The sequence below is a fragment of the Eurosta solidaginis genome, chromosome 4, assembly GCF_040869045.1.
Source record: "Eurosta solidaginis isolate ZX-2024a chromosome 4, ASM4086904v1, whole genome shotgun sequence".
NCBI classification, from domain to species: Eukaryota; Metazoa; Arthropoda; class Insecta; order Diptera; family Tephritidae; genus Eurosta; species Eurosta solidaginis.
In genome coordinates this window covers 242,574,870-242,600,813 of record NC_090322.1, presented here as the reverse complement: position 1 = coordinate 242,600,813, position 25,944 = coordinate 242,574,870, and the positions used below count along the sequence as shown (strand labels likewise).

General features: G+C 39.4%; 1 protein-coding gene across 1 annotated transcript; it reads left to right on the top strand.

Annotated features, from left to right (window-relative positions):
- Nucleotides 1-1,463: 1,463 nt before the first annotated feature.
- On the top strand, nt 1,464-18,254 carry LOC137248813 (uncharacterized). Its single transcript, XM_067779711.1, has 13 exons — nt 1,464-1,595; nt 1,670-1,755; nt 1,826-1,899; nt 1,965-2,689; nt 5,109-5,308; nt 6,617-6,920; nt 7,283-7,364; nt 9,825-10,512; nt 10,573-10,954; nt 11,130-11,408; nt 15,009-15,505; nt 17,667-17,825; nt 17,918-18,254. Exons 1-13 carry the CDS (start codon nt 1,575-1,577, stop codon nt 18,096-18,098), a joined length of 3,678 nt encoding a protein of 1,225 aa, XP_067635812.1. The 5' UTR covers nt 1,464-1,574; the 3' UTR covers nt 18,099-18,254.
- The last annotated feature ends 7,690 nt before the right edge of the window (nt 18,255-25,944 follow it).

Genomic DNA, 25,944 nt, shown 5'->3' with positions numbered 1-25,944 from the left:
GACGCAGCCTCGAAGAGTAAAGACCGACTGCAACTTGGAGAACCATCCGGATTTGCTTAGACAGGCTCTCAAAAATACTAAATTTTCCATGTATACCCAGTGATACCAGGGATACGACGGATTTCGTACGCCTGCGAGAATTGGCAAACGCTCGGAGAGTTCTATTCCGATCCAAGGGAGAATGGAATCTGACCACAATCGCACCGTTGACACCTGCACGAGATGGCTTCGTGCGAAAACTATCTCTAATTTGAGGCCACTGAAAGCCAATGGACATACAGAGGAGATTAAAAATAGCTTTCGGATTTTCTCCTTCCTTATATGGGACACCGAAGACGATAGCGTCAGCAGCAATGTCAGGAGACGACCTCTATTGCAGCCCTTGTACTAAATCCATCATCACTCGCTCCACCTCAGACTCAGATGTCTTAAAATTCTCTTCTAGTAACGAAACATGCACAACTGAGTCAGTTAACGCAACTTTGAGCGACGCAACCTCGTCCTCAATCCTCTTCGTTAGCTTTTCCTCCACCTCAACTACTTTCTGGGCGACACTTTCAATCAAAAGCCGCAACTGCGCAGTCTGGTCTTTCACACTTGACTCTGCCTCTATGGTAGGGCTTGGTACCGGATCTGTATCCGGCAAAGGACCATCAATTCGATAACACTCCCCAAGGCCTTCGGGGAGTGTCTTTATCGCTACAACAACAACAACAACAATAACAACAACAACATAAATCCGAAATTGTGAAGGACTTCGTCTGTCTGGAAATGCAGAATAGCTCTTGACAACAAGTGTTACTTTGGACCGGGTAACCAATTTAAGAGTAGGACCCTCTCTTGACGAACAAAAATTTCGCTCCATAAGGCAGTCATCATGTTGCGGTGCCGAGAAAATATGGAATTACACATGAAATGTGAGAGAGAAAAGTTCTTCCGAAGGTTTATGGGGATAAGTTGAAAACAGCGTTTATAGAAAGAGGTTTAATGAATATTTTAGTGAGCGAGTTAGGTTATGGATGAAGACGCTCCGGCTCAGAGTATTTATTTCGATTCCCATATTTGGAAGCAGAAGAAAAGGGAGACTTCCATTCCGTTGGGAAATACAGGTGCATGAAGACTTGATCTCCCTTGGCTGCTCTCAATTTTCGTCAGTTATCGCGCAACGGGCATAGGCGGTTAAGGCTAATAACATCTTAAATATGACGTAAAATTCAGGATTAAACAGCACTTCATAGCGACTATTTTACATTTAGTTACTCGATAAATGAATTTAGGTTATAATCGTAAAAAGTTAAAAAAAATCGTTTTCTAATTATGTATTCAAAAAGCAAAAAATTTTCCGTCCTTCAACCATCCCCAATTAAAATTTGACTCAATTGTGACACTAACTTCGTCATATTGGGAAAATTTTTTTATTAGAAAACTTTGCTGCCAAGAAATTTCGTAGATTTTTCATTTCCCGTTAATTCAAATAAAATATATTTTATTTGATTTTGCTGTCCAAATTTAACAACATTTTTATCAGTTAGAGCTATTTTTTAAACAATTTACATCAAGAGAAACGCTTTCAAATGGATAAACCGCTAAATAAGGTAATCCAAGAAAAGTCCCATATTTTTCGACGAATGACAAATTTTGAAAAAAATAAAAATATTTCGAATTTCAGAGTAATGAGTCGAGCATTTCTACAACTGGCACCACGGGCTCTCCACAATTTTCTGACAATCTGGAAAACAATGTGAAATATATGAAGTGAGTTTTTTGCAAAAATAATTCGCAAGAAAGTGATTTGTGCCTAACATTGCCTTTTTTCCCCATTCAGCTTAAATTTCGTAGACAATTCAGAGTCATCAAGCCAAGCCAAAGAAGCAGGCATAGAATTCCAAAAGCTACCGCGTAAGCATGCTTCATACATTTCTCACAGTTTATATGTACATAAAATAACTCGAAAAATTTTGCAGAATCCTTTGAAACTGGGGCTACTAAGGCCACAAAACCACCGCCAAGTAAAATTTTGCCTTCCAGCATTCCACTGCCAGGCAAAAATGATCCACAGAAACCAAAAATTGTTTGTACACTGAAAGAAAAATCACTACAAGAGATGGGTTTCAAGACCAACGAGATACAGGGTTGGGAAGATATCGTGCAACCGCCTAAAGAGAATCTCTATAAACTCCTGCGTAACATGATTGACAATCACATCAAACCTAATGTACAGATACGTATCGGTGGCGTTACCTTCAATTGTCACATGATGGTATTACAATGCTATTCCGACTTCTTTATGGAATGCAACAATGAAGTGTTGATACAATTACCCGAAGAAAAGATAACGCCGGGCGCTTTTATGATGGTCTACGACTGGATGTTGGCCGATGAACCGTTGGTTCAACGTGAAGGCATCTTGGAATTATTTAATGCAGCAAATTTTCTACGCATAAAAAATTTGATTAACCAGTGTTGGCTTTGTTTGGACGATGATGTACGCTTCCGTGAAGATACCGCATTTTTACTTTATATGGAGGCACGCAATTATGGACTTGAGAGTTTGGAGCAATTAATGTTGACACGTATTTGCAAATTTTTCCTCACTCTAGTCGCTTCAAAGGAGTACTTGGAATTAACTACAAAAGAAATTTGTACGCTATTGAGTTCGAATACGATTGGAGTGAATTCTGAAATTGAGGTAAGTGTGATGAGAGAATTTGAAGCTACAACTCCATGAGCGCCATATTAGACTTTGTAAGCTATGTTACTGGAATAGCTGTCGAGCGAGAAAATCTACAACTGTTGAAACGCCCGGGAGGCAAGTTTTATAGTTTGCCTTTGAGGCGGGGTTAAACGAAAATAGCAGATAAATTCTTAGCAATGTTAATCAGATTTTCCGAAAAAAAATTTAAAAAAAATTTCGAAAAAAATCGAAAATTCGAGAAGTGGTCAAGGCTGAACTATACAAGGCAGGGATGATAAATGGATTTTTTCATTTTGTACCAAACGAGGGAAAAAATAACCACCTGACCAGCTCTAGTCTGGTCAGAGCTATTTTGATCTACACCTTTTCCAGTTTAAGTTCAGAAAATTACAATTCAAGGCCAGAGTTTCCAATTCAAGTTCAGAAAATTACAATTCAAGTTCAGAAATTCCATTTTAAATTCAGAAATTTACAATTCATATTCAGAAAGTTTCAATTCAAGTTCAGAAATTCCAATATAAGTTCAGAAAATTACTATTCAAGTTCAGAAAAATACATTTCAAGTTCAGAAAATTACAATTTAAGTTCAGAAAATTTCAATTCAAGTTCAGAAACTTTGTCAGGATTTTTTTCTTTCATGCAATTGCATTTAAAGTGTGTAACATGGTAAATGTTAGCGCTAGTAATATGATTCAAGGATATGAATGCCTACTATCTGTTAGGAAAGCATTGGACTTCTTAACTCACTTAAATCAATTTTGCTCACATGAAGGAGATAGTGAAGAAAACCGTTTCCTCACTTCTCTCTCCTTCTCTCATAAGAGGTCAGTTACAAGGACATCGAGCTATATTCTACATAAAGGCCACAAGCATATTGATCTGCAGTGAGTATGACAGCAGTGGTGACGAAATCAACGGAGCGTGCACAATCCCGTAAGTAACGTATAAGTACTGTGTGCACAGTTCAAGTCTTCCTCCACCTGCCTCTCGTAACTCTGTGGAGGTCTCCCCCTTCCACTGCTTCCAAACTGCGGTGTCGACTGAAGTACTTTCATGGCCGGAGCGTCCTCTTGCAGTTGTTGCAAAGCGTTATTCTCCGCTTGATTTGTTAGCTCCGGATGTACACCCCTTGGAGAAAACTTGGGGTACAGTATATCCAAACCACCATTGTCAACGAAGCATCAACACTTCCGCAAATAATATATACTTATAATTTTCTGAATTTGACTTATAATTTTTGGAACTTGAAATGCAATTTTCTGAACTTGAATTGTAATTTTCTGAACTTGAAATGAAAATTCTGAACTTGAATTGTAATTTTCTGAATTTAAATTGTAATTTTCTGAACTTGAATTGGAAAATCTGAACTTGAATTGTAAATTTATGAATTTAAATTAGAAATTCTTAACTTGAATTGTAATTTTTTGAACTTGAATCGTAATTTTCTCAACTTGAATTGTAAATTTCTGAACTTAAACTGGAAAAGGTGTAGAAGCTTTAACGAAGGCACGACAGCATTGAAATATTCTAGAGTTAGCGAATCCTTCCTTCTCAAATCTCATTCAATGCATTCGGTTGACATCTTAATATTAAAATCTTAACATAAAAATATTCCGAAGAACTTTTCTTTCAAGTACCACGAGGCCATCCCAAGTAATTTCGATGATCTGAAGTCATAAATCAAGGAGAGACCTACGGACCATTATTTGTGTTGGTCAAAAGAAGCTCACAATTTTCAATTGCCTACTCAGTCCAAATAGAGCTTGAGGCAAATGTGGTTCGCTATTCGAATTCTGTGCTCATATTGCTTTGCCTGTAAATAGTGGCTCCCAGAATTAATCCACAGCGAAGTAATCCACAACTTCAAATATATGTCTGGCTGCCAAAACGCAAATGCTGTGATACTTTCTCTGATGACAGCCAGTACTTCTACTGTCCACCCACAGTCCAGAGACGGCGCTATTGTTAAGGCCTATGGTATCAATATCATGTTTGGTGGAAAATGCTTTTTCCCACTATAAAATTAATACCGTGGCTCCAACTTGCGTTTCCCTTATTATGGCCAATATAGTAGACGTTTAAGATCCTTCTGTCGTCCTACCTTGCATCTACTCCACGTTGTCTGGCAGTGATGTCGGACATTCAAGGTGAACGCCCTCAAATCATAACGGTCGTCGTAGTCGTCATCAAAAGAAGCAGATCTGATCCGAGGCTTGTTAGGTTTTTTTTACGTGGCGGGTCGCAATCTCAGTGCATAACCCGGTTACGGATTTTAGTCGCCTTTTACGAATTATGTATATGCTAGGCTATCAGTATAGTTGCCATTCAATCAGGGGTATTGTATTAGATTTTTTTTGTTTTATAAATTTCACAACCTTCAATAGCATCTCTAATTCGCTTTTATTCCTTTCAGATTTTCATGTCAGTTGTGCGCTGGCTGAACTATAACTGGGAGGAACGTGAAGCAGATATGTTGCAAGTGGTGAAATGCGTACGTTTCAGCTTGATGCCACCATGGTTTCTTGTGACTTTAAACAAGAATGTTGATTGCGTTGAGATCGATCGTATTGCCAGTAATCCGGAAGTGAAGCGCATGATCAACGATGGCATATCGTAAGTAGTAGCACTCTCGGCAGAGAGTATAAATTAAAACAAGAGACGTCAGTCTGCTACTCGTAGCCAATAGGCCTGATTACATTCACGACAGCGGCTACAAACCGCCATCCGTCAAATTATTTTTACATACTTTCCTTTGAGCGTCGATATTTTCGGCGCGACAGAGCAGCACGACAACCAATCTCGAATGCCGTTGTAGCCATATTAAACTTAAATCTATTTTTGGAAGCGACAGTGAAGGGCGCCCTTTTTTGTCAATAAAAACTAAAATAGAAGTAAATAACGTATAATAAAATCTAAATGCTTCATTTGGGCGTTTTTAAACATAATCAGGGAAGTCATGTAAACCGATTGTTGTCGGAATCGGATTTGAAACCCATAAATATTTCTGCTTTGAATTATACAATTTTTGATTTGATGTTCAAATTAGATTTATACCATTTTCACATAGAAACTTAATCGAATCACAATTCTAATTAATGAAATAATTAAGTTTCCCTTTTCATACAGGAATTTTTGCTTCATTAAAAAAATATTTCGTTTTTACAAAAAATAGTTAAAATGGAAATCAGCTATTTCCTTCTTAACTATAAATACAATCAAAATAAAATGCATGCGCAACTACCCATAAATGTTGCACCTAATCAAATACTGGCCTATTTTGAACTTTTTCGTGTTTTTCCATTTTTCGTAAATTATTGAAAATAATTTATTTATGATTGTCTTTGTTACATTGACAATGAAATTCGAAGTACCAAGCAAAACCGACTGGATTTTTCACTCGATTAGGCATTCAATAAAGCAATAATGAGATAATTAAGAATTTGTATTTTGTTTGGAAGATTGAGTTCAATTAGGGCTTTAATGTAGAAAACTTGACTAATTGTTTCATTAAGCCTCTGTGTGAAATTGGCATTATAGGTCAAAAAGAAACCACCAAACCAAAGTGTTTTGAGTTCATTGCAGCAATATTCAATGGTTTCAAATCCAATTCGGACAACAATCGGATTCCACGACATCCCTGAATATTTTTTTCTAAATTGTTCACTTCGAGATGTGCATAAAATTCTTTTATACATTTTCGTAGCATATTTGTGTTGCACAAGGTGACTACACCGCTTGAATAAATGGAAGGTAATTCAAAAAGCTCCCTCAGAAAACATTCGGCATACATTTTTTTATTTCCAGCGAGTTACTCGCCACTCGTAGCAAACTGGTGGCTCTTATTTTAATTTATCCTCTTTTCTCTCGGCATTTAATTTTTTCCCTAATTCAAATTACTTCTCCTTCATATTTTTTTTTCAGTTACACCACAACCCAACTCTACTATGGTGAGAATCGTGAAGAATTTTTGCATTTCCTTGAACGTTACCAACTCGTCGCACCGGTGCAACGTCAATGGGTATTCGACAAAGAATGCAGTTATCATCATCGGCTCGAATGCCCGAATATGCAATATGTAACGTATAAATCATTTTTGGAGTATCTAGAGATGATACATACCATTGGAAAGGATTATTGGCGTACACTGGAAATGGCAAAGGGTGTGGAGAAGTCGATGCAGTGTTGCGTGCGTGCCGATTGTCGCAAATTTAACGACCAAAATTTAGTACGTTAACGTATTTTCTTTTTTTTTTTTGATTTTGGCAAATCTAGTTTCTACTCACCACACCAAACCACTTTAAATTAGTGATTCTACTAACAAAATATATGTGCATACATACATTTATTTATGTACTTAGTATGTAGGATAAGTGCCCTCTACAAATTGTCTGATGACTTAATTAATAAAAATTTTTGTTGTAATTTGTGATTTGGCATTTTGCATAAATTATTGTGATTCCTCTTTTTTATAAACATAAAATTAAATACATATATATGTTCATATATATAAAAAAAATAAATAAAGATTAATAAAAAATTTGCAATTGTGTGGAGATTTTATTTATTTTTCTTTTGTCTGCATTACAGGCCTCCGTTTTTACGATGCAATGTCGCAATCAGGGTGTTCAAGTAGAGTCCAGTTTGAGGCAGCGTAAGCCGCTTAGTAAAGGTAAATATGATTAGTAGCACAAAGTGAAGAATTGTTTGTTTATTTGTGTTAGTTTAGTATTTGCATACCATCCCTGCGGGGTAGTCCACATTATTATATTTTTGGAACAAGTTGGCCTCTAGTCCACTTCCTGGAAACACATTTTTTTTATAAATATGAGCCCTGGAAAAAAACGACTTATATATACCAAAGTTCAAGAAAAATCCTTAATAATTTTGAACTTTTGAAATATGTAGGTCCCTGGTCGACTTCGGAAAAAATGTCTGAAAACATTATTAAGGCAAACGACTACATAGAAATGTATTAAATTTGAAGCAAATCGGTCGATTTGCAAGGTGTTCCAAAATAGTCCGTACCTGGCCCACTTCCCGGAAACCAATTTTTGTTTTTTAAATACTTGAAAAGTCAAAAAGCGATTTATTTAAAAAATTCCAAGCAAATCCCTCAATGAATAAGATATTTGAAAAAGATCTGTTTCTGGTTCACTTAAGACCCATCACGTAAAAACCTTTTCCAATAAAAATACGTTATAAAAAGCCCCTCGCTTCCGACGACAGCCGCTTTTATGTACTGAAGCAGCTCGAGTTTTTCCCCGACCGAGCGCCGTCAAATCAGTGTAACCTCATTTAATATGTGTCGTCCTTCTCACAAATTGTCTTCCTCTCAGCACATCCTTACAACTTGACTGCTCCATATTTCGGGAAGGTATTGAACCCGATCAAGGGCCAGGTATCCAGGTTCATACAAATGGTTTTATTGCGTGTGCCGGAAACCCATCTTTTTAAGAGGTCACACTCATGCCAGTGTGTCATGTGTAAAGGACGCTTGCATCGCACAGGGTGTTCTGCTAGATCCTAACATTCGTCGACCCCGTCACTTTTACAAATCTTTTGTGGCACATTGCTGTTCACGCCGAAGGGCTTCCCGCAGTTTGCCCTATAGCGGAAAGCCACCTCCCCAGGGAGACGCACGGCACTGTAGTTCAACTTCGATCTGCCACTCATACCAGTGTGGTATGTGCAAACGATGGTTGCATTGCACGGTGTGTTCTGGGATAGATCTTAACATTCATTGAACCCGTCAGTTTTACAAATCTTTTGTAGCACATTGCCGTTCACGATCAAGGGCTTCCCGCAGTCTGCTCTTTAGCGGAAAGCGACATCCCCAGGGAGACGCGCGGCACTGTCGCTCAACTTCGATCTGCATACTGTAACAGGTTAAATTCTTATCTATCCAGCAATCTCGAAATACGTAATGTATGTCCTGCTTGTAACTCACCTGATACCAACCACCAACGCATCTGATACACCTCACACTCTGTTCCACCCCTGTTGGAATTGCAAGCTTCCTTGGACTCCAGTTAGGGGATATTGATGACAGTTTGTGAGTGGTCTCACCTAGATTTCGGCGTTCGCGGCCTTAAAGGAGCGCCTCGCCTACGATGGCTGCCACCGCCATGACATCAAACTTATGTTTGACGGAAAAGTAAGAGGTCCTTGGTCATACAGACGGAAAGTGTAATATCCTCATTGTATTATCTCACTCCGGGTTGAGGTTGATCGACCGTGCATAAGACTTCAGCTTAGATAGATACGGGATGCCACTTGTAAGACTTCTGATCGAAGAACATGAAATTGAATCGTTTACGTTTTTGTCGACTGCAGGCTTAGCATCAGGGTCTTGGATGTGCGTAATCAACGTGCTCTAAAACTCTAATCAGATCGTTCCCTTAAGGTAGCCAAATCAAGAACACGGCTTCGCCCAGCGAAGGAAGTGCGCGAAGTTACGTAAGGAAAGTTTGATGTGATTAAGTTGGTTACGAAACCTCCACTCGTCTTACATGCCAGCTCACTGAGTGATGCGCGTTTCTTTAGGGAGAATGCTTCCCTCTTCTGCGAGTTCAGGGTATTTATCTTTAAGAACGGGTCCGTCAGCAATTCCTGGCATACAGGTCCGACGCCTTTTTGTGGATATCAATGAGGACCTCTTTGTGCTTTTTTTCTACATACGGCTGTGTTCTCGGATGCCGTATTTCCTCATATTGCTTGCGAAGACGACCCCTGGGAGGTGGGGCCTCTTCAATCCGATGTTTGCTGAGATGCTCAGGTTTCTGGGTATTCAATGCTTTGCAATGCAATGTTTGTTCAGCATTTCATTTCTCTCCCTAATGCGGACTACTCTCGCCTCATTCTGTAGTAGGTGTTCTGGGGACATAAAGCAACAACCCGTGGCGATTCTGAGATCCGATTGTAGAGTGGGCAACCTGAAAGCTTTCCCTCACGTGGGCGTGGCTTGTTGACATTTTCTCGCACCTAACTTTTGAAAAGGCATTTTTTTTAAATCCGTGAGCTCATAGAACAAATGGATTAGGGGTGATTTTGTCGCTCGATTATCGAAAAATTTAGCCGTTAAAATAGGCACTCGCATTTTATAGTTATTCCATTTTAGTTCTTTCCTCAGACCAATGCTTTTGTGAGGAACCAGGCACGGTGCCAGCAAATTCTACAAGCCCAAAAAATATGAGCAGAATCTCAACTAGTCAACGACTGCCGTCCACTACGTCCAGCTGTCATGAGTTGCAATACAAAACCCAACATGAATATCATCATCATCATCATCATCACAAGGACAATCGTCACCAAAAACGATATGCCCAATTCCAGGAACAAACTGATCAACAATCAATTTATAATTACCAATATACCACCAATATGAACAACATCAACCACAATAATTTCCCTGAAGATATAACAATTCCATTCGAACTGCCTGCAATGAAATGTGAAGCTCATAGAATATTGAGTGATGAACACATTCAAAGCAATGAATCTCATCATTGTCTCACGAGCGGTTGTTTACATGACGGAGGTGTTTTGTGTAGCACCACTGTTGGCGGTGGCAATGGTGATGACGGGCCTAACACAATGGTACAATCAATGCCCTTATTATGTTCTAAAGGTTCGCAAACGCCATTTAATATAGGGAACGAATCAACGGAAACAATTGCGCAGTGTGTAGAGAAGTTAGGTGTGCTGACCGAGATGAAAGATGATGCACAAGAAGGAGTGAATAAACATGTGACATATCATATGACGTCAGCATTACCCAAATATGCTGGGCTAACAGCAGAAGAAATGGATTTCAAAGCGTAAGTATCAGATAAAGAAGACAACATCATTTTACTGTTCTCTTCTTTCTGTCTGAGCAGCCTAAAAGGTCGTAAGATCTTGATATTTGGTGGAATTGATCCATACTGTCAGCATTGTCAGTATGATAAATTAATGTCATTGCAACATCAACGTAAACGAACCCAAATGTTTAGTGGTGGTAGTGATGCCGATAATGCGATGCCCATGCATTATCACAACAATATTGGTGGCTGTGATACTTGCGGTGGCTTTAATTCGCCATTCAATGAGCTGGACAATTATGGTGATCGTGTGCTCTTTTACGATGCTGGCGCAAGACAGTGGAAACATTTGTGTTATTTGCCTTTTGGATCCCGTCATCATCATGCAGCTGTCGTATGCAATGGTCTCATATATATTATTGGCGGTACGAAGACAGCGTTGGGCTGCACCAAGAAGTCGGTGAGTTTAGCAAGATTAAATTTAATTATATTTATAAAACATCATCATACTCGTCCATTGGAAGCATGTAATGCGCATTTAATCAGATATCTTTCTGAAAATAGAGCTTAAACACAATTTGAAGAGATATCACAAAACTTTGTTTTTGTAAAAACAACTCCTCTTCATTTCATAGGTTTTTGAAAAATCAGTCTGGAGTTTTGACCCTCAGGCTCTTAAATGGACTTTTGAGAGTAATTTACCCGAATTACGACGAGATTTTGCAGCGATTGTATGCGACGAGTATTGTGGCGGTGGAATTTCATGTAAACGTTGTAAAGGAATAAGAGAGCAGCCTAAGCAACACAAGGTCAACTATGCGAATGGATTTTATATTATTGGGGGTGAAGGGATTAATGGAACGGCATTGCGTACTGTGTGGTATTATAATGTTGCGCGTAAAACTTGGAAAAAGGTAAGTAAGTTTGTTAGGTTCGGCTAGGGTGGGTTGGGTGGCAGTTAGTAACTGGACATTTTTTAGTTTGTGGTGTTACCACATTCTCTAATGGTCGTGACAACGATAAAGTTACAAATAAGACGGAATTTGACGCCTTCGGCGAGTTCAATAGGAAAGTTGTGCATAAAGCAGGCGGCTATGAAAGCTGTGCATAAAGCGATTGATACAGCTAACACAGTTGTGGCTGCCGAAGATATTTACATGCACCGCATGAACTTGTAATAAGAAATGCCCTATTAACGTTCCAATTACGATGGACAGACAATATTTAGTAAACAAAAAACGGTGGTATCAGCTCAGCACTTTCTTTGTTGACTCGAGGGTCACCTGTCCGGAAGCAGAGAGAAGCCAGCGAAAACACAAGGTCTTAACAGCTGCGTTCAGATCCCAAGTGCCTGCCTTTCGAAGAGATCAATGAATAAATCGATGCTACTGCGAGTGAGGTCAAACAATCATTTAGGGCTCTCGGTGGCAGGTCGCAGCGCTTTCATAGCAGCCTGATTAACTGAGTCCATATTAAATTCACTAAAAGTTAAATCAGGTGATAGCATCCCATCCAATGCATCCTGAATATATGCGAGCTTTGGTTGGAATACGTTGCAGCTATCGGGCAGACCAATTTCCCCCCTGTCATGAAGCTTCTGTAAGAACTGTGAATTGTTGTCCAAGAGACCAGAATTTCGTAGAAGATAACCGAATTGACATCCTTAATATAGAGCCAATGGTGACAGCCCACATACTTTGCCAATTGCCGCCGTCAGCAGTACAAGGCAACGGAAGCTTTCCTAATTGTGTCCTTCACATTTATCTTCCATCACAGCTTGCTTTCAAGAGTAATTCCAAGATACTTAGCCTGCTAGATGACACCAGCTCTACTCCGTAAATTAAGGGTGATCAGGAGTTTTATATATCCACGTAAATCGCGCTAGTTTTATTTTTGATATGGTTAGCAGTTAATCCTCATAATTCAGACCACTTGGTCACGATACACGGGTAGCCATGTAAAACGTCACTTAGTGTGTTCAAATAGTTATATCCGACAGGTAGTATTAGGGCATAAGTATACGCAACTACTTGGCAGGCCTAACTCCACTAGGGCGTGTCCTTTTTCATCTTTTTCTGAGTCTTCGCATTTCCCCACTCTGCCATGAAATCTGCTGATGAATTCTACCACACTCGAAGTAGATTTCTGCCTAACTTATTTCTTAAGGGGCACGGAAGCTTTAAGAATAACTTCAACAGTTCAAACATAAAGAAAATGACATATGCAATGGAGGATAAGTACCACGTCTTTTTCGAATAGGTCCTATAGCTTTAGATGAAGACTGTACAACATATTTGGGGAAGATTAAGAATAACCAAAAGAAATGTGGAGGGAAACCCAGGTCTTTCCGCCGCGAAAGAAGTAAAAAAAATAAACAAACCGTTAAATCTTAGGCTCAGATAGGAGACAAAGTCTCTCCAACCGTCAAAATAACAGCGATTTTTACTTCTATAGCTAGTCCATGCTTTGACAGGGATTGAAGACAGTCTCTTCAACCATTCTAACTGCTGAGTGATTCGCTTTGTAAAAAGTACTAATATACTAATAACAAATTGGGGCAAAAATGTAGTAGAATAAAATAAAATAAAAAAAAAAATTACTGGTAGGAGGTTTAGTTAGGTTGAACTGGCCGGTCCATGAGAGCCTCACATAGACTGAATGCGTTCGTAATGTTACCAGAAATCTTTTTAACGTCCAAACTGAAAAACGCTACCAAAAACCAGGACCTATGTTTATTAATGCGTTCTCTAGACAAATATCAGACGCTTCTAGAACCGATAGTTGTAATAGCTAGAGTCTTAGCCTGGCAATCGCGGAGCATGAGCGCAAAACGTGCTCGATCGTTTCCCCCTCCAACCCGCACTTCCTACATTTGCTATCACTGACTTAGCATAATTTAAAGGTATGTCATGCCGGAAGGCTGTGCCCAGTCAGAATACCCGTAATACGTCTACAGTCCTCTCTTTTTAATGATTGGAGTAACTTTGTTAGTCTAAGGTTGAAAGACCTATATATAATCTTCGATACTTTGCAGCCCCATGTTTGGGTCCACGCCTTTCCCGCTTCGTCGATCATGTGCACCTCTAGTCTTCTCTTAATCTCGTCCAATATAATTGGGACGTCTATGAAACAAGCTTCGAAGGATGCCCCTTTTTAGGTAGTCTATTCGCTTTTTCATTCCCATCTATTCCCATATGCCTTGGAACCCAATACAGATGTATGCGTCTCCCTGTCCCGATTCTTTCCAGGGTATGCTTCTACTCTAACACACTATGCTATGCTATGTGAGATTATTTCCTTAATTGCTGCTTGGCTATGAACATAAAAGTTGATGCGACTGCAGTTTAAGCTATATTATTTCAGTGTTTCTATTGCTTTGGTGCTACTACTTCTGCCTGATAAACACTACAGTGATCTTCCAGCTTGTGGAATCTTATTTCAGGATGAGCACAGTATACCGTAGACCCCACTCCTTCCACTAGTTTGGAACCATCGGTGTACGCGTGTATCGCCTTGTCCGCCATTTGGATACCCTATCGCCCACTATCCAGCTCTATTGTGTTGGAGGTTTAGTGCCGTTAAAGTCCCACACAGACTAAGAGGCTTTCGATACTTGTCTGCCGTTATAATAGGCGTGAAGAAACGCCGAAAACCGTGCTCGAGATATCATGCTACTTACGTAAATATGAGTCACTCAACTTAGAAGCAACGTGGACAGGCTGCTTGGTCTAAAGTTTTTCATTTTAGATCGGTTGTGTCAATGTGTGCACGCGGTATACATTGAAAAATCATCTAAGAAAACTTTGCAGCGAAATTGGAAAATTTCAATTTGCATGCAAATAAATTGGAATTTAACAACAGGGCCAACAATGCAACAATGCATTAAAAAATACTGTAACGAATTTAGTGAAACTCCGCTTATTTTACACCTTCTACTAACGTTGGTATCGCTAAACTGTTGAATAAATAACTCCAATATTCTGTATTACAAAATGGTCTTCATTAGACTACTTTGAAAGTACTTCACAATAACAGTTATACTTCACAACCAATAGCGTATTTAAATCAAACTGATTACAGATTACTCAGCTTTCGCTGCTTTTATACTCTGTGCCCAAATGTCTAGACGTTTGTTCTGCTAGAATTTTCTACTTGGTTACCAGCTATACGCTACCAGCTATAAACTACAGATACACGTTTATAGCCTCTCGCATAGCCATATGCGCGCGTATATGTGAATACTACTTCCACCGATGACTACAACTGGATGTGAGTTATCTCTTCGTTGTCTTGTATGTATGTGGGTAAATGATGATTAATGTGTTTATGTAGCTTGCTTAATGTTTCTGTTGTTGTACCTTTATTTAATAACCTTAGAGATGGTAATATTCGTCACAATACTGTTGAATAACTGTACATACATACATTATTGATACTACTCTAACTACAACCAATCTCTCTCTCTCATTCATTCTATTGACTACACATTTTTCTAATATTAATCGCAATTATAGAAAGCATCATTGCATGTGGGTCGCTATGGCATGATGGCTGCGATGGTAAATAATGAGATTTGGATTGCTGGTGGAATAATCGAAACTAAAACGAGAACACACGATGCCGATGTCAATGACGGTCCAATAACAACAATGAAATCAACAGCTATAGCTAACAGTGGGTTAAGTTGTGATGCTGTTGATGGTGGTAGGGATGGTGCTGCCGAGGCAACAAAAAGTGCAATCGTGGATGTAATTACCGATTCGTTGGAGTATTATAGCTTGAGGTGTATTGCTCATACGAGTGACGAATACGTTTCCGATATGCCAATGACAAGAGTCAACGATGTGAATTGTGATGTCGATGCCACTGCTGCTGCAACTTCCATTGTTACAAATAGTAATGGTGATGGCGTTGGTGTTGTTGGTTGCCCTATGCCTACTATTGGGCGTTATGGTGGGAATGGTGGAAGTGGACGATGGATTAAATCAAAACAGCATTTGCGTATCCCACGGTAAGTTGCTTTTTAAAGGTTCGTATACGAAAATTCAGTCATTCACAAAATTTTAGTTTAATTCAAATTTTATCAAAAGCGCTGTTGAATTTTAATATTTTTGGAAGTTTTTTTTATTTATTTTATTTCAAACTTGGACACCAACCTTTACGTATGGGTGAGTTTCGCTTGGGGTTACTGTCGGCAAGGCAGCATACCTATTGTCAAAGGGCTTTCTAGAGCACAAAGAATTTGCGCTGGGTTCCATTTCTGAACATCGAAGGGGCGTTTAGCACGTTGTTGACTTCCTTAACAAACATTTGCATTATAGTTTTTTTGTCAAAGCGTAGTTATAACAGACCACAGTCGGAAATAAGTTGGGTGCAGCCACAGCAAACTAAAGTAGGGTGAAGCTAGAAGCCATTGAATGTTAAACGGATGCTTACGCAGATAACTTGCCAATCGTGGTGAGGGGTAAATTAATGGTTACAATGCGCGACTTTATGCAGAGTTATAAACCCTAGCAAAACGGAGCTGGTTTGTTTAATGAAGACATACAAGATCTCCGCCTTCAGAATCCCATTGACAGAATCAGCTGGACTATAATCTTATAAAGCTTATGTACTACCCTCTCTTTGTGGGGTACTGGCCTAGTGCAATGTATTGGGCACGGAGAGCATTAACAAAATGTTGATGTCTATATAGTGAAAAGTGATTGGAATTAGTGGCTTCATTATTTATTTATTTATTTCGAAAAGTCAAAAACAACAGTGATTCTTACTGACTAAAACAAATTCAACAACATTACTACAAAACAGAGTTAAGTAAGTTAAGGAAAATAGATATCGAAAAAGAAAAATCAAGCATAATTGAATTAGAGATCTCATTGAACTCGCGCAGAGCACGCGATATAGGAGCATTTCGCGCATAGTTGGTAGACATAAGTTTAATATAAAATGGATAATAAAAACGTGGAGACCTAGCTGATATAAGAAAGTTAATAGAGCTCAGCAAGGATGGGCAGTCAATGCCACCATTAATAATTCCATAAATCAGAGACAAAGAAAGCGTCGTCCTTCTAATTGCTAGGGATTGAAAATTAATAAGAAGCAGGTGAGAGGTATAGGAACACCACCCATATTAGCCCTGTAAGCAATGCTGAACATACATCCGGCGGTTATTGCGGTTATGGCGGGCCAGGCATATAGTTCGCAGCATGCTTACCAACTTCGATTTTGTAATGGCCAGAACAACCTGTTGGTTTCCTTGCCAGCCACGTCATTGTTGACGGATAAAATTAGAGACTGGGAAGGACTTCGTCTATATGGGAAGACAATGTCAGCTTATAAATCAAGCGGACAAGACTCTATTGCCAAATGGACAATAACTCAATAAGTAAGCTACTTTTGACTGAGTAGGCAATTGAAATGTAAACTTCTCTCTCGACGAACAAAAATCACGTTCTTCATGGAAATCAGGGACAGTGTCGAGAAAAGATGAGATAGCTCTTGGGGGGGGGGGGGGGGGGGGGGCGGTCAAGATAAAAGATCTCCGGAAGATTTATGTATGTTCCTGTACGTGATTTTGACGGCGAGTATTGAAGAAGCTATACTGATGAGCTAGATGATCCTTAAGCAGATATGAAGTTGGAGCAGCGAATAAAAATGCATGGTCACTTTTTACGAATGTTTGAAGTCGCTTTGGCAAAGAAAGTATTTCAATGGATACCACAGTTTGAAAGCAAAAGAAAGGCGGAGACCATCACTGAATTGGAATTTTATCAAGAACCCAACTGGAATAGTAACTGGTTAACTGGTTAACGTTTGAAATTAGAAGGGGGGTTCCTGATACAGGAGCCGGATGTAAGCCGCTAGTTTGATTTGTCTGATCACTGTAGCGTTGTCCAAGCGAAAGTTGCTGCGATTAAGGATGCGGTGGAAACTTTCTGCTGCTATAACGATTACAGAATCCAGCTAAGCGGACTCAACAGTGGAGTGTTTGAGGGTGGTCTTGGTGTGCCTGACCTTGCATTTACTTGGAACTATTTTAAAATTAATATGATCTGGGTAATGGGACATAGCAATAGCCTGGGCACAGAATCCCCGGACCCGTTTTAGTTTTCGGATTAATTCACTCACAATCTGTACCGATCCTAATCATCCTTTGAATTGCTCTCTTTCAGTTTATTTGGCAAATTTTGCAGGCCATCTGAGAATGAATTGTATCTTGTAGGAGGCATTGGATTCAATTCCGAAAATGTTTTGACTTCATTGTCATCAGTGGATCACTATAATTTTAGTGACGGCATTTGGCATCATTACGGTGATATTAAATGGGCCAGGTAAGTAACTGTTAAAAAAAAGAATTATTTGCTTTTTTTACTAATCAAGTTTCATTATGCTGCTGTCTCTCCCCATGATCGATGTACCTTAGGCATGGTCACGATATTGCTACTCTAAATGATCGCATCGTAATTATTGGTGGTGTTTCCACAATAAAGAAATGTACCTTAACCAAAGTGGAATCATTTTGCATGAAAACACGACGCAGTTTTCGAGATATGCCTGAATTGCCTTGGCCTTTGTCTGGAAGCGCCGTGATTGGCTTAGATTGATACGTGCGCTGTTTGGGGTGCGTGAAGCTGAAGAAAAGTGTTCAATGGCTGAGGCAATTGAAGAAGCACTTTTAGTTTACCTTTTTCATAATATTATTATTTATATTTGTATTATCAAATGTTTATATAAATATATTGAGAACGTTTTAGTTTTGATTAAAGAAATTTTGATGAAGTACCTATGAGCTCAGTCACAAGATGATGACAGGAGTCTTCCAGCGGGTTGGGGGGCTTAGAATATACCCGCGGTAGGTATGCCTGTCGTAAGAGGCGACTAAAATACCAACGCGATTCAAGGGGTAGTGTAGCCAACCCGTTCAAGGGGTCAGCCTCACTTACCCATGGCGAATCCTGTTTCATAAACAGCCGAGGTTCTGGTGATCCCGAACTCCTGATGGATCTAGATGGTGGGAGGGCGGTATGGCTTCGAAGGTTGCATGTGGTCATACCAAACCGTTCCCGAGATGGTCGGGCTGGTGCCTCTAAAGTGCCTGTTACCGGAACGTACCGGATCTACATCCAGTAAAGGACCATCACCATCGATAACACTTCCCAAGGCCTTCGGGGAGTGTCCTTATCGCTACAATAACAACATGCTGACTGGAGTTTAGTACAGGCCGCAAAGCGATGGTGATTGGATAGATCATACCCATATCCGACAAATGACTGTCACTTCGTTAAAAAGGAGAGCTTACTCCTGGTACAGCCCAGAAAAACAGTCGATGAAGTGCCCATTCAGACATTCCATACGTGTCCAGATCAGAGCAGGGCAACTGCAAAAAAAGTGCTCAACACTTTATACCTCCTCCTGCCTTCAGCTTCGACAGAAATCATAGACGCGTTCGCCTTGTACCCCTATCAAGAAGCGTTCCGTCAATTCTCCAATCAATGGACTCATGGAAAGACGATAGACGATCAAGATTAATTAGAAACTAGGAAGATTAATTAGGAAATTAGCCCAGTTTTCATTTATGCGTTGCCAATTATGTCTGAATATCTGAATTGTGGGTTAAAGCAAGAGGATGTCAGGTAGCCTCTTTGGCAAAATCAGACACGAATTAATATTTGCCCGCAGCCAGACGAGCAGTAACGCCACTTAGCTTGTTATACATAGTTTATTCTATAGCCTTACTTACTACTTCATCGGCAACACAGTTCCAAGGTACACAGCCATCAGTTGAGTTTAGCGGCTGTATACCATCTATTGCGACCTTTGATGAAGCATTCCTGCCACGAAAGGTGAGCGCTACAGGATTTTCAGGGTAAATTGTCTGAAAAACGTGGTAATGACCCTGAGAATGCTTGTATGATCTAATCTGATATCGCTCTGCGACATGCTAAACTGAAACTATTGCGTCCACATTTATACACTTCCGGCAACATAAGAAACATGGGTGCAAGATGCAGTAATGCGTAACTATACAGTATACTGTACACACTCCGGCTTACTCAATTAAAGAGCTTAATTTGTCTATGCAACAAAAGGTATGACTGGAAGCGGCCGTTTGATACCATGTTTTATTGATCCCGATCATGGCAAATTCTTTAAGGACTACGATTGTAGGCATGTACAAAAGCTTATTTGGGAAGGTGGTAATGGTCGTCGACGTAGATCCAAAATTTACAATACTGCTCCTACAAAAAACCCGTGCAGACGAGGTGTCGTATACATTACCAGATAAGTTTCAGTTGTATTTTTTATACAAAATAATAGTAATATCGAAGAAAATGATACTACTTAGCCTAATGCCATTCCCAGTGCAACCATAGAAATCACACTGAGCCAGCTTCTCATCTCGGGCGTGGTGAGTGGGTACCATATATTGGGACATTTTCTAAAGTACTCTACTTGGGTAGAACTCACCCTGGATTAATATTACGATAAAGTCAAATCTTACTGCTTTTGCGAATTTAGTCTTCTTAATAACAGTCTTACCATCGCGTCAAGGTGATGTAAGTGGCCCGCCATTTACGCTCGCCTTGGATATCTAGTTGGACTATTGATATTTGGCTTTGCCCACGGTCGCTCAACTGATCGGATCCATCGAAGCAGAACAACAAGGGCCGATACCCCCAGCGGGGTAGGGGGCTTAGAATATACCCGCGCGGCAGGTATGCCTGTCGTAAGAGGCGACTAAAATAACAAATAGATTAAAGAGGTATGTACCGCAACACTTTCTAGGGGTTGCCAGCACAAAATATAGCTTCTCCAACCCAATTGTCGAACTCACCTACCCGTGGCGAATCCTGTTACTTTAACAGCCGGGGCTCTGGCCACCCCAATTCTCCCATGGATCTAGGGGAGGGCACGATGGCCTTGGTGCCTCAATGGTGCTTGTTAAAGGAACGTACCGGATCTGCATCCGGTAAAGGACCATCAACATCGATAACACTCCCCAAGGATTTCGGGGAGTGTCCTTATCTCTACAACAACTACAGCAAGGGCCGATCCCCTATGGCAAATCGCTTGAGCTTGCACTTTCCAAGAGGGATTACATCTCCATTGGATGTATACTATTTTAGACTGCTTGCGATCATGACAGAAGTCCCAATGTCACACAGATTGGCAAGAGCAGCGGCTTCGATGGAGAATCTCGAACGAATTAAAATCGCCGAAAACTTTCGGAAATTATGTTTCTCGTGAAATACTAATTTTGTAAATGGAGCTATTTCAATGTAAATTTGGTGAATCCATTTTGCTTGCCGTGCCATAGAAATGCTCAAGGTCACTTGAAATTAACAGCAAAATATATCAAAAAAGTATAACAACAAATATAACGCTTTGCACGTATGTTTATGCCATGCAATGCTGGGGGAATGAAAAATCGATGCATTTTAAATGAAACTTTTAAAAGGTTTTGTACTTAATGTTCGAATGATTTCTTAAACCAAATGATTGTTCGTTGCAACCACAAATAGTCTTTCAAGACTGCTACTACGAACATATTGTGACAAATACTATATAGCATCACTAAGCTGTTAGTAAATAATCACACAACAACAAAAACATGAAGCAGCCACTCTTATTTACATGTACACATTAAAGCTAGCAACACTTATGTAGAAGGCGACGAAGAGCTATCCCACATACACAGATGTGGTCATCAGCCGAAGTAGTTACTCACACATACACACGCATATGGCTATATGCTACAAATATGCATGTACTCATACAACTAATTACCAAGCAGGAGATACAAGAGTTCTAGAAGGTGAAACATCTAGACCTTTGGAGAAATATACGAACGAAGCAACGGAGAGTATAAAAGCAGCGCAAGCTGAACAACCATCAAACAGTTTGATTTAAACACCCTATCAGTTGCGAAGTATAATTGTAAAGTATAATTGTACTACACCTAAAGTAGTCCAACAAAGACCATTTTACAATAGAGAATATTGGAGTGATTTATTCAACAGTTTAGCGATTCGAACGTTAGTAGAAGGTTTCAAATAAGCGGTATTTCACAAAATTCATTACAATATAATTAAAATTTATCTATTGTACATTTGTATATGATACTCGACGGTTTCATACAGAATGGCAAATATGCATACAACCAGAGAATGACATTAACAATATCAAATATCACTGCTACAAGAAGAAGGAAAAGGAACAAAGCGAAAGATTTGAACATAAAATATCATTGAAGTAATCCAAATTGAGAATAATATTCACTGAGTTTCCGATGAAACAGTTCAGAGCAGTTACAAGTTATTGTGAACCTCCCGCCTCGCCTACCCGAAGGGATGTGTATTAAAGTTTGCTTTATCTTTTCGCTGAGCCGGGGTTTAGAAAGTGGTCCACTTTATTGTCAACCGTGTTGTGTATTGCGATACGCTTAACCTCTTTGTATAGCAAATAAGACATGAAGTCAAGTGTATATCGATGGAATAGTGGAAAATCGCCGTATTTCGGCTGCGGATTCGAAAATGTCTATCCCAGTAACCGACTGAAGAACCCGGAACTGCAATTAAAACTGTGTTGAACTTACTCAAAAAATCAAAAAAAAAGCATAACAGTATTCTTAATCTGGCGGGATGAATTAGTTTCGAATATTATCATTATCTTCGCCAACTGCAGTTTGATACCAATTTAAGTTTATGAATACTATCCTTCCAAGTATTCAAGCTCCCTAAAATCAACTGACCAATAGTGAAATCGCCTTTGCCTTGGCAAGGTGAGGAATTTAAAAACAAATTCTGCGATAAGTCGGTTTTTATAGTGGAGGTTTTTTCAGAAAGGTATCGCTGGCTATTCCTGAAACGACTTACTTACTTAATTGGCGCTTAACCGTCTTAACGGTTATGGCGGTTCAACAAGGCGCGCCAGTCGCTCCTTCGCTCCGCCAACCGGCGCCAATTGTTCACACCAAGGGAGTTTAAATTATTTTCCACCTGGTCCTTCCAACGGAGTGGGGGCCACCCTCTACCTTTGCTTCCATAGGCGGGTTCCGGTAGAAACACTTTTTTGGCCGGAGCATCATCTTTCATTCGCATAACATGGCCTAGCCAGTGCAGCTGCAGCATTTTAATTCGCTGGACTATGTAGATGTCTGCGTATAGCTCGTACAGCTCATCATAAATCTTCTTCGGTACTCGCCATCGCCAACGCGTAGAGGTCCATAAATCTTTCGAAGAACTTTTATCTCGAACACTCCCAAAGCCGCTTCATCTGCTGTTGTCATGGTCCATGCTTCTGCCCCATATATTAGGACGGGTACGATAAGTGACTTGTAGAGTATGATTTTCGTTCGCCCAGAGAGGACTTTACTTTTCAATTGCCAACCTAGTCCAAAGTAGCATTTATTGGCAAGATTGATTCTTCGCTAGATTTCAGTGCTGATGTTGTTGCTAGTGTTGATGCTGGTTCCCAAATAAACGAAGTCTTTTACTATTTCAAAATTATGGCTGCCAATAGTAGCGTGGTTGCCAAGGCGCATATGCGCTGACTCTTTGCTCAATGACAGCAGATACTTCGTTTTGTCCTCATACACCATCAAACCCATATTTAGCGCTTCTTTTTCCAGTTTGGAGTCAGCAGAACTAACAGCGCGGGTATTTAGGCCGATGATATCAATGTCATCAGCATATGCCACTAATTGCACGCTTTTATAGAATATTGTTCCAGTGCGGTTAAGTTCTGCAGCTAGTATAATTTTCTCCAGCATCAAATTAAAGAAATCGCACGATAGGAGGTTACGCTGTCTGCAACCTCGTTTAGTTTCGAACGGCTCGGAGAGGTCCTTCCCAATTCTGACTGAGCTGATGGTGTTGCTCAACGTCATTTTGCACAGCCGTATAAATTTTGCGGGGAAACCAAATTCAGACATAGCGGCATATAGGCAGCTCCTTTTCGTGCTGTCGAAGGCGGCTTTAAAGTCGACGAAGAGGGGATGTGTGTCGATTCTCTTTTCACGGGTTTTTTCCAAGATTTGGCGCATTGTGAAAATCTGGTCGATGGTAGATTTACCAGGTCTGAAACGGCTGCCTTAAGAAAAAAGTATATAACTCATTTGTATGGAGGGGTGAAATGGTCATAACGTCAAAATTTTGGGGCACGGCGCTCCATTTCCTATATTATAGTGCCACTCTGGTGAGGACCACTTCAACTAAGAGTCCCGCTATAACTGACGCCATTTGAGAGCTCCAATTGAGGTTAAATCTTCCTCTACCTGCCTCCCCCAACCCAGTGGAAGTCTCTCACTTCCTCTGCTACCAAACTGCGCTGTCGATTAAAATGCTTTCTTGGCTGGAGCGTCGTCGCCCACTCGCATAACATGGCTTGGCCAGTGCAGCTTTTGGGATTTTATTCGCTGCACTATCTTAAAATATGTGTAAAGCTCTTACTTATATCTTACAGCTCATCATTATAAGTCCTCGATACTAAGATAAGAATTTTTGCCTTTGTTAGTATTATGAATATTGAATTTGTACCTTAATTAGTATTAGCTTAGCTAAAATTGTTGTTTTGTGACACTTTATTGTTGTTGATGTAAATAATTTCAAAAATTGTGACCAAAAAACTAATGTAATTATTTCTTATGTTTTATTGTTGAAAATAAATAGACTTCGCCCCTGAAGAAGCTAGGACGGCTAGCGAAACGTAGGGCCGCAACAGTGGAATAATTACCATCTTTTTATTTCTTACTGGAACCCACAATAGGTCAAATAGCCTAAAAACAAAATATTAAAATTTATTAAAATTGACCGGAATAACCCTAAATCCCTTTAGATTTTCAGCACATGAAAGAGCCCACACATAAACAAAAAACGCATTTAAAAAAAATTTAAAAATTTATTTATTAACTATACAGAAAAAGTACAATACAATATTACATGTTCCTTTTTGGTTTAGACTTTTAGGACTAGAGCTGATTTTATTTTGCATGGCGAGATTGCCTGGAGTGTGGCTTGATTGTCGCTAAATATGGTGGTGGTCTCATAAGAGCATCCGTTTTGCTGATTCTTGTCAGCACAATGGCTTATAACATATACTTCCGCTTGAAAAATGCTTGGGTATATTCCCAGAGTTATTGGTACTCCCGGTTAGGGTTCGAAAGAATCAGTTCCAATCTCCTGTAAAGTTTTCTAGCCATCTGTGTACCATACGGTTCTGTGTGAGCGGTGTCGGCTCTCTATTTCGGCGGTGTTCCGGGTTATATCGGCTGCCGAATCTACTTTTTATCTCTTCCCATCAACTGCTTGAGGATTTTACCACTCGGAAGTTGAGAATTTTGAATATTCTCTCAATTAAGTAATCCATGTTGTGCGATGATGAGCATATTGCTGTGCTACCTGAGCCTAGTGTTCTGGTGAAACGGATGATGGTCGTTTTGGAGACTTTAATATTCAACCCAAAAATGATGCACAATTTTTTGCTATTTCATGACTCATTTAAAACAGCTGAGATAGAATTATTTTAAGCAGTATGTCAAATAAACGGCAAATAAATCTAATTTATTTATTATTACGGCTGTTTAGGCCTAAAACATAAACTACTAAATACAATTCATTATTAAAATCACTTAGTTCTATTGAATATGCTGTCGGAATGTCATGTGATTCTGATCAGCATATATACTAGCATGACAAAAGGACGAGTCTGGGAATCACTCATTTTAGGGAGGTTGGAAAGGACGCGTTTCCAATCCCCCCTGTTCCAACTTTTGTTTGGCCTTATTTTATTTTATTTTATTTTATTTTATTATGAGTGGTAACTCACAGTGATGTGCAATGTTTATTAGAGAGGGAATTTGTCCATAAATTAGCTAAGAGAGAGTGGATTTTTAAATTAAATTCTGAAATAAGATATTTTGGAAAAAAGTTTCTCCCATTTCGCCAACAACCTTATGGTTGAAAATAGTGGTTTGTAAATTTTTCACTGTATCCCACTTCCCATTTTATTTTGGGATTTTCTATATTTTCTTCCTCTTATATTGCGTGTTATTAACTTACCCTTTAAGTTTTTCTTGGAAATTTTTCATTTTGAAATTTAAAATAATTATTATCTTAGGCCCGGTATTTAAGTGCAAGTTTAAACTACAGTTAAACTTGACTCGAATTTAAATTTCAATTTCTGCCATTTCTAAAATAAAAAAATACAAGGCGCGATATAAATCAGAAGAGCCGAGCTTCTCTTTCAATTTGCGTCATGCTCCTTTTAATTAACCGGTTTTATTTAGCTTGACTTGACAGTGTGGACGAATTTTGTAATTGAAATTTAAGTAACTTCCCGATAAGCTACAAGTTTGAAACTTGGAATATAGTTCAGGACCCGATGACAATACAATGATAAGAAAAATAATCGCCGCTAGCTGGTGCAAGGATCGAGATATTCATAAAAATC

Coding starts and splice junctions, on each gene's coding strand:
- LOC137248813 (XM_067779711.1), top strand. CDS start 1,575: ATGGATAAACCGCTAAATAAG. Junction 1,596..1,669: donor TGGATAAACCGCTAAATAAG/GTAATCCAAGAA, acceptor TTCGAATTTCAG/AGTAATGAGTCGAGCATTTC. Junction 10,955..11,129: donor TGGGCTGCACCAAGAAGTCG/GTGAGTTTAGCA, acceptor TTCATTTCATAG/GTTTTTGAAAAATCAGTCTG.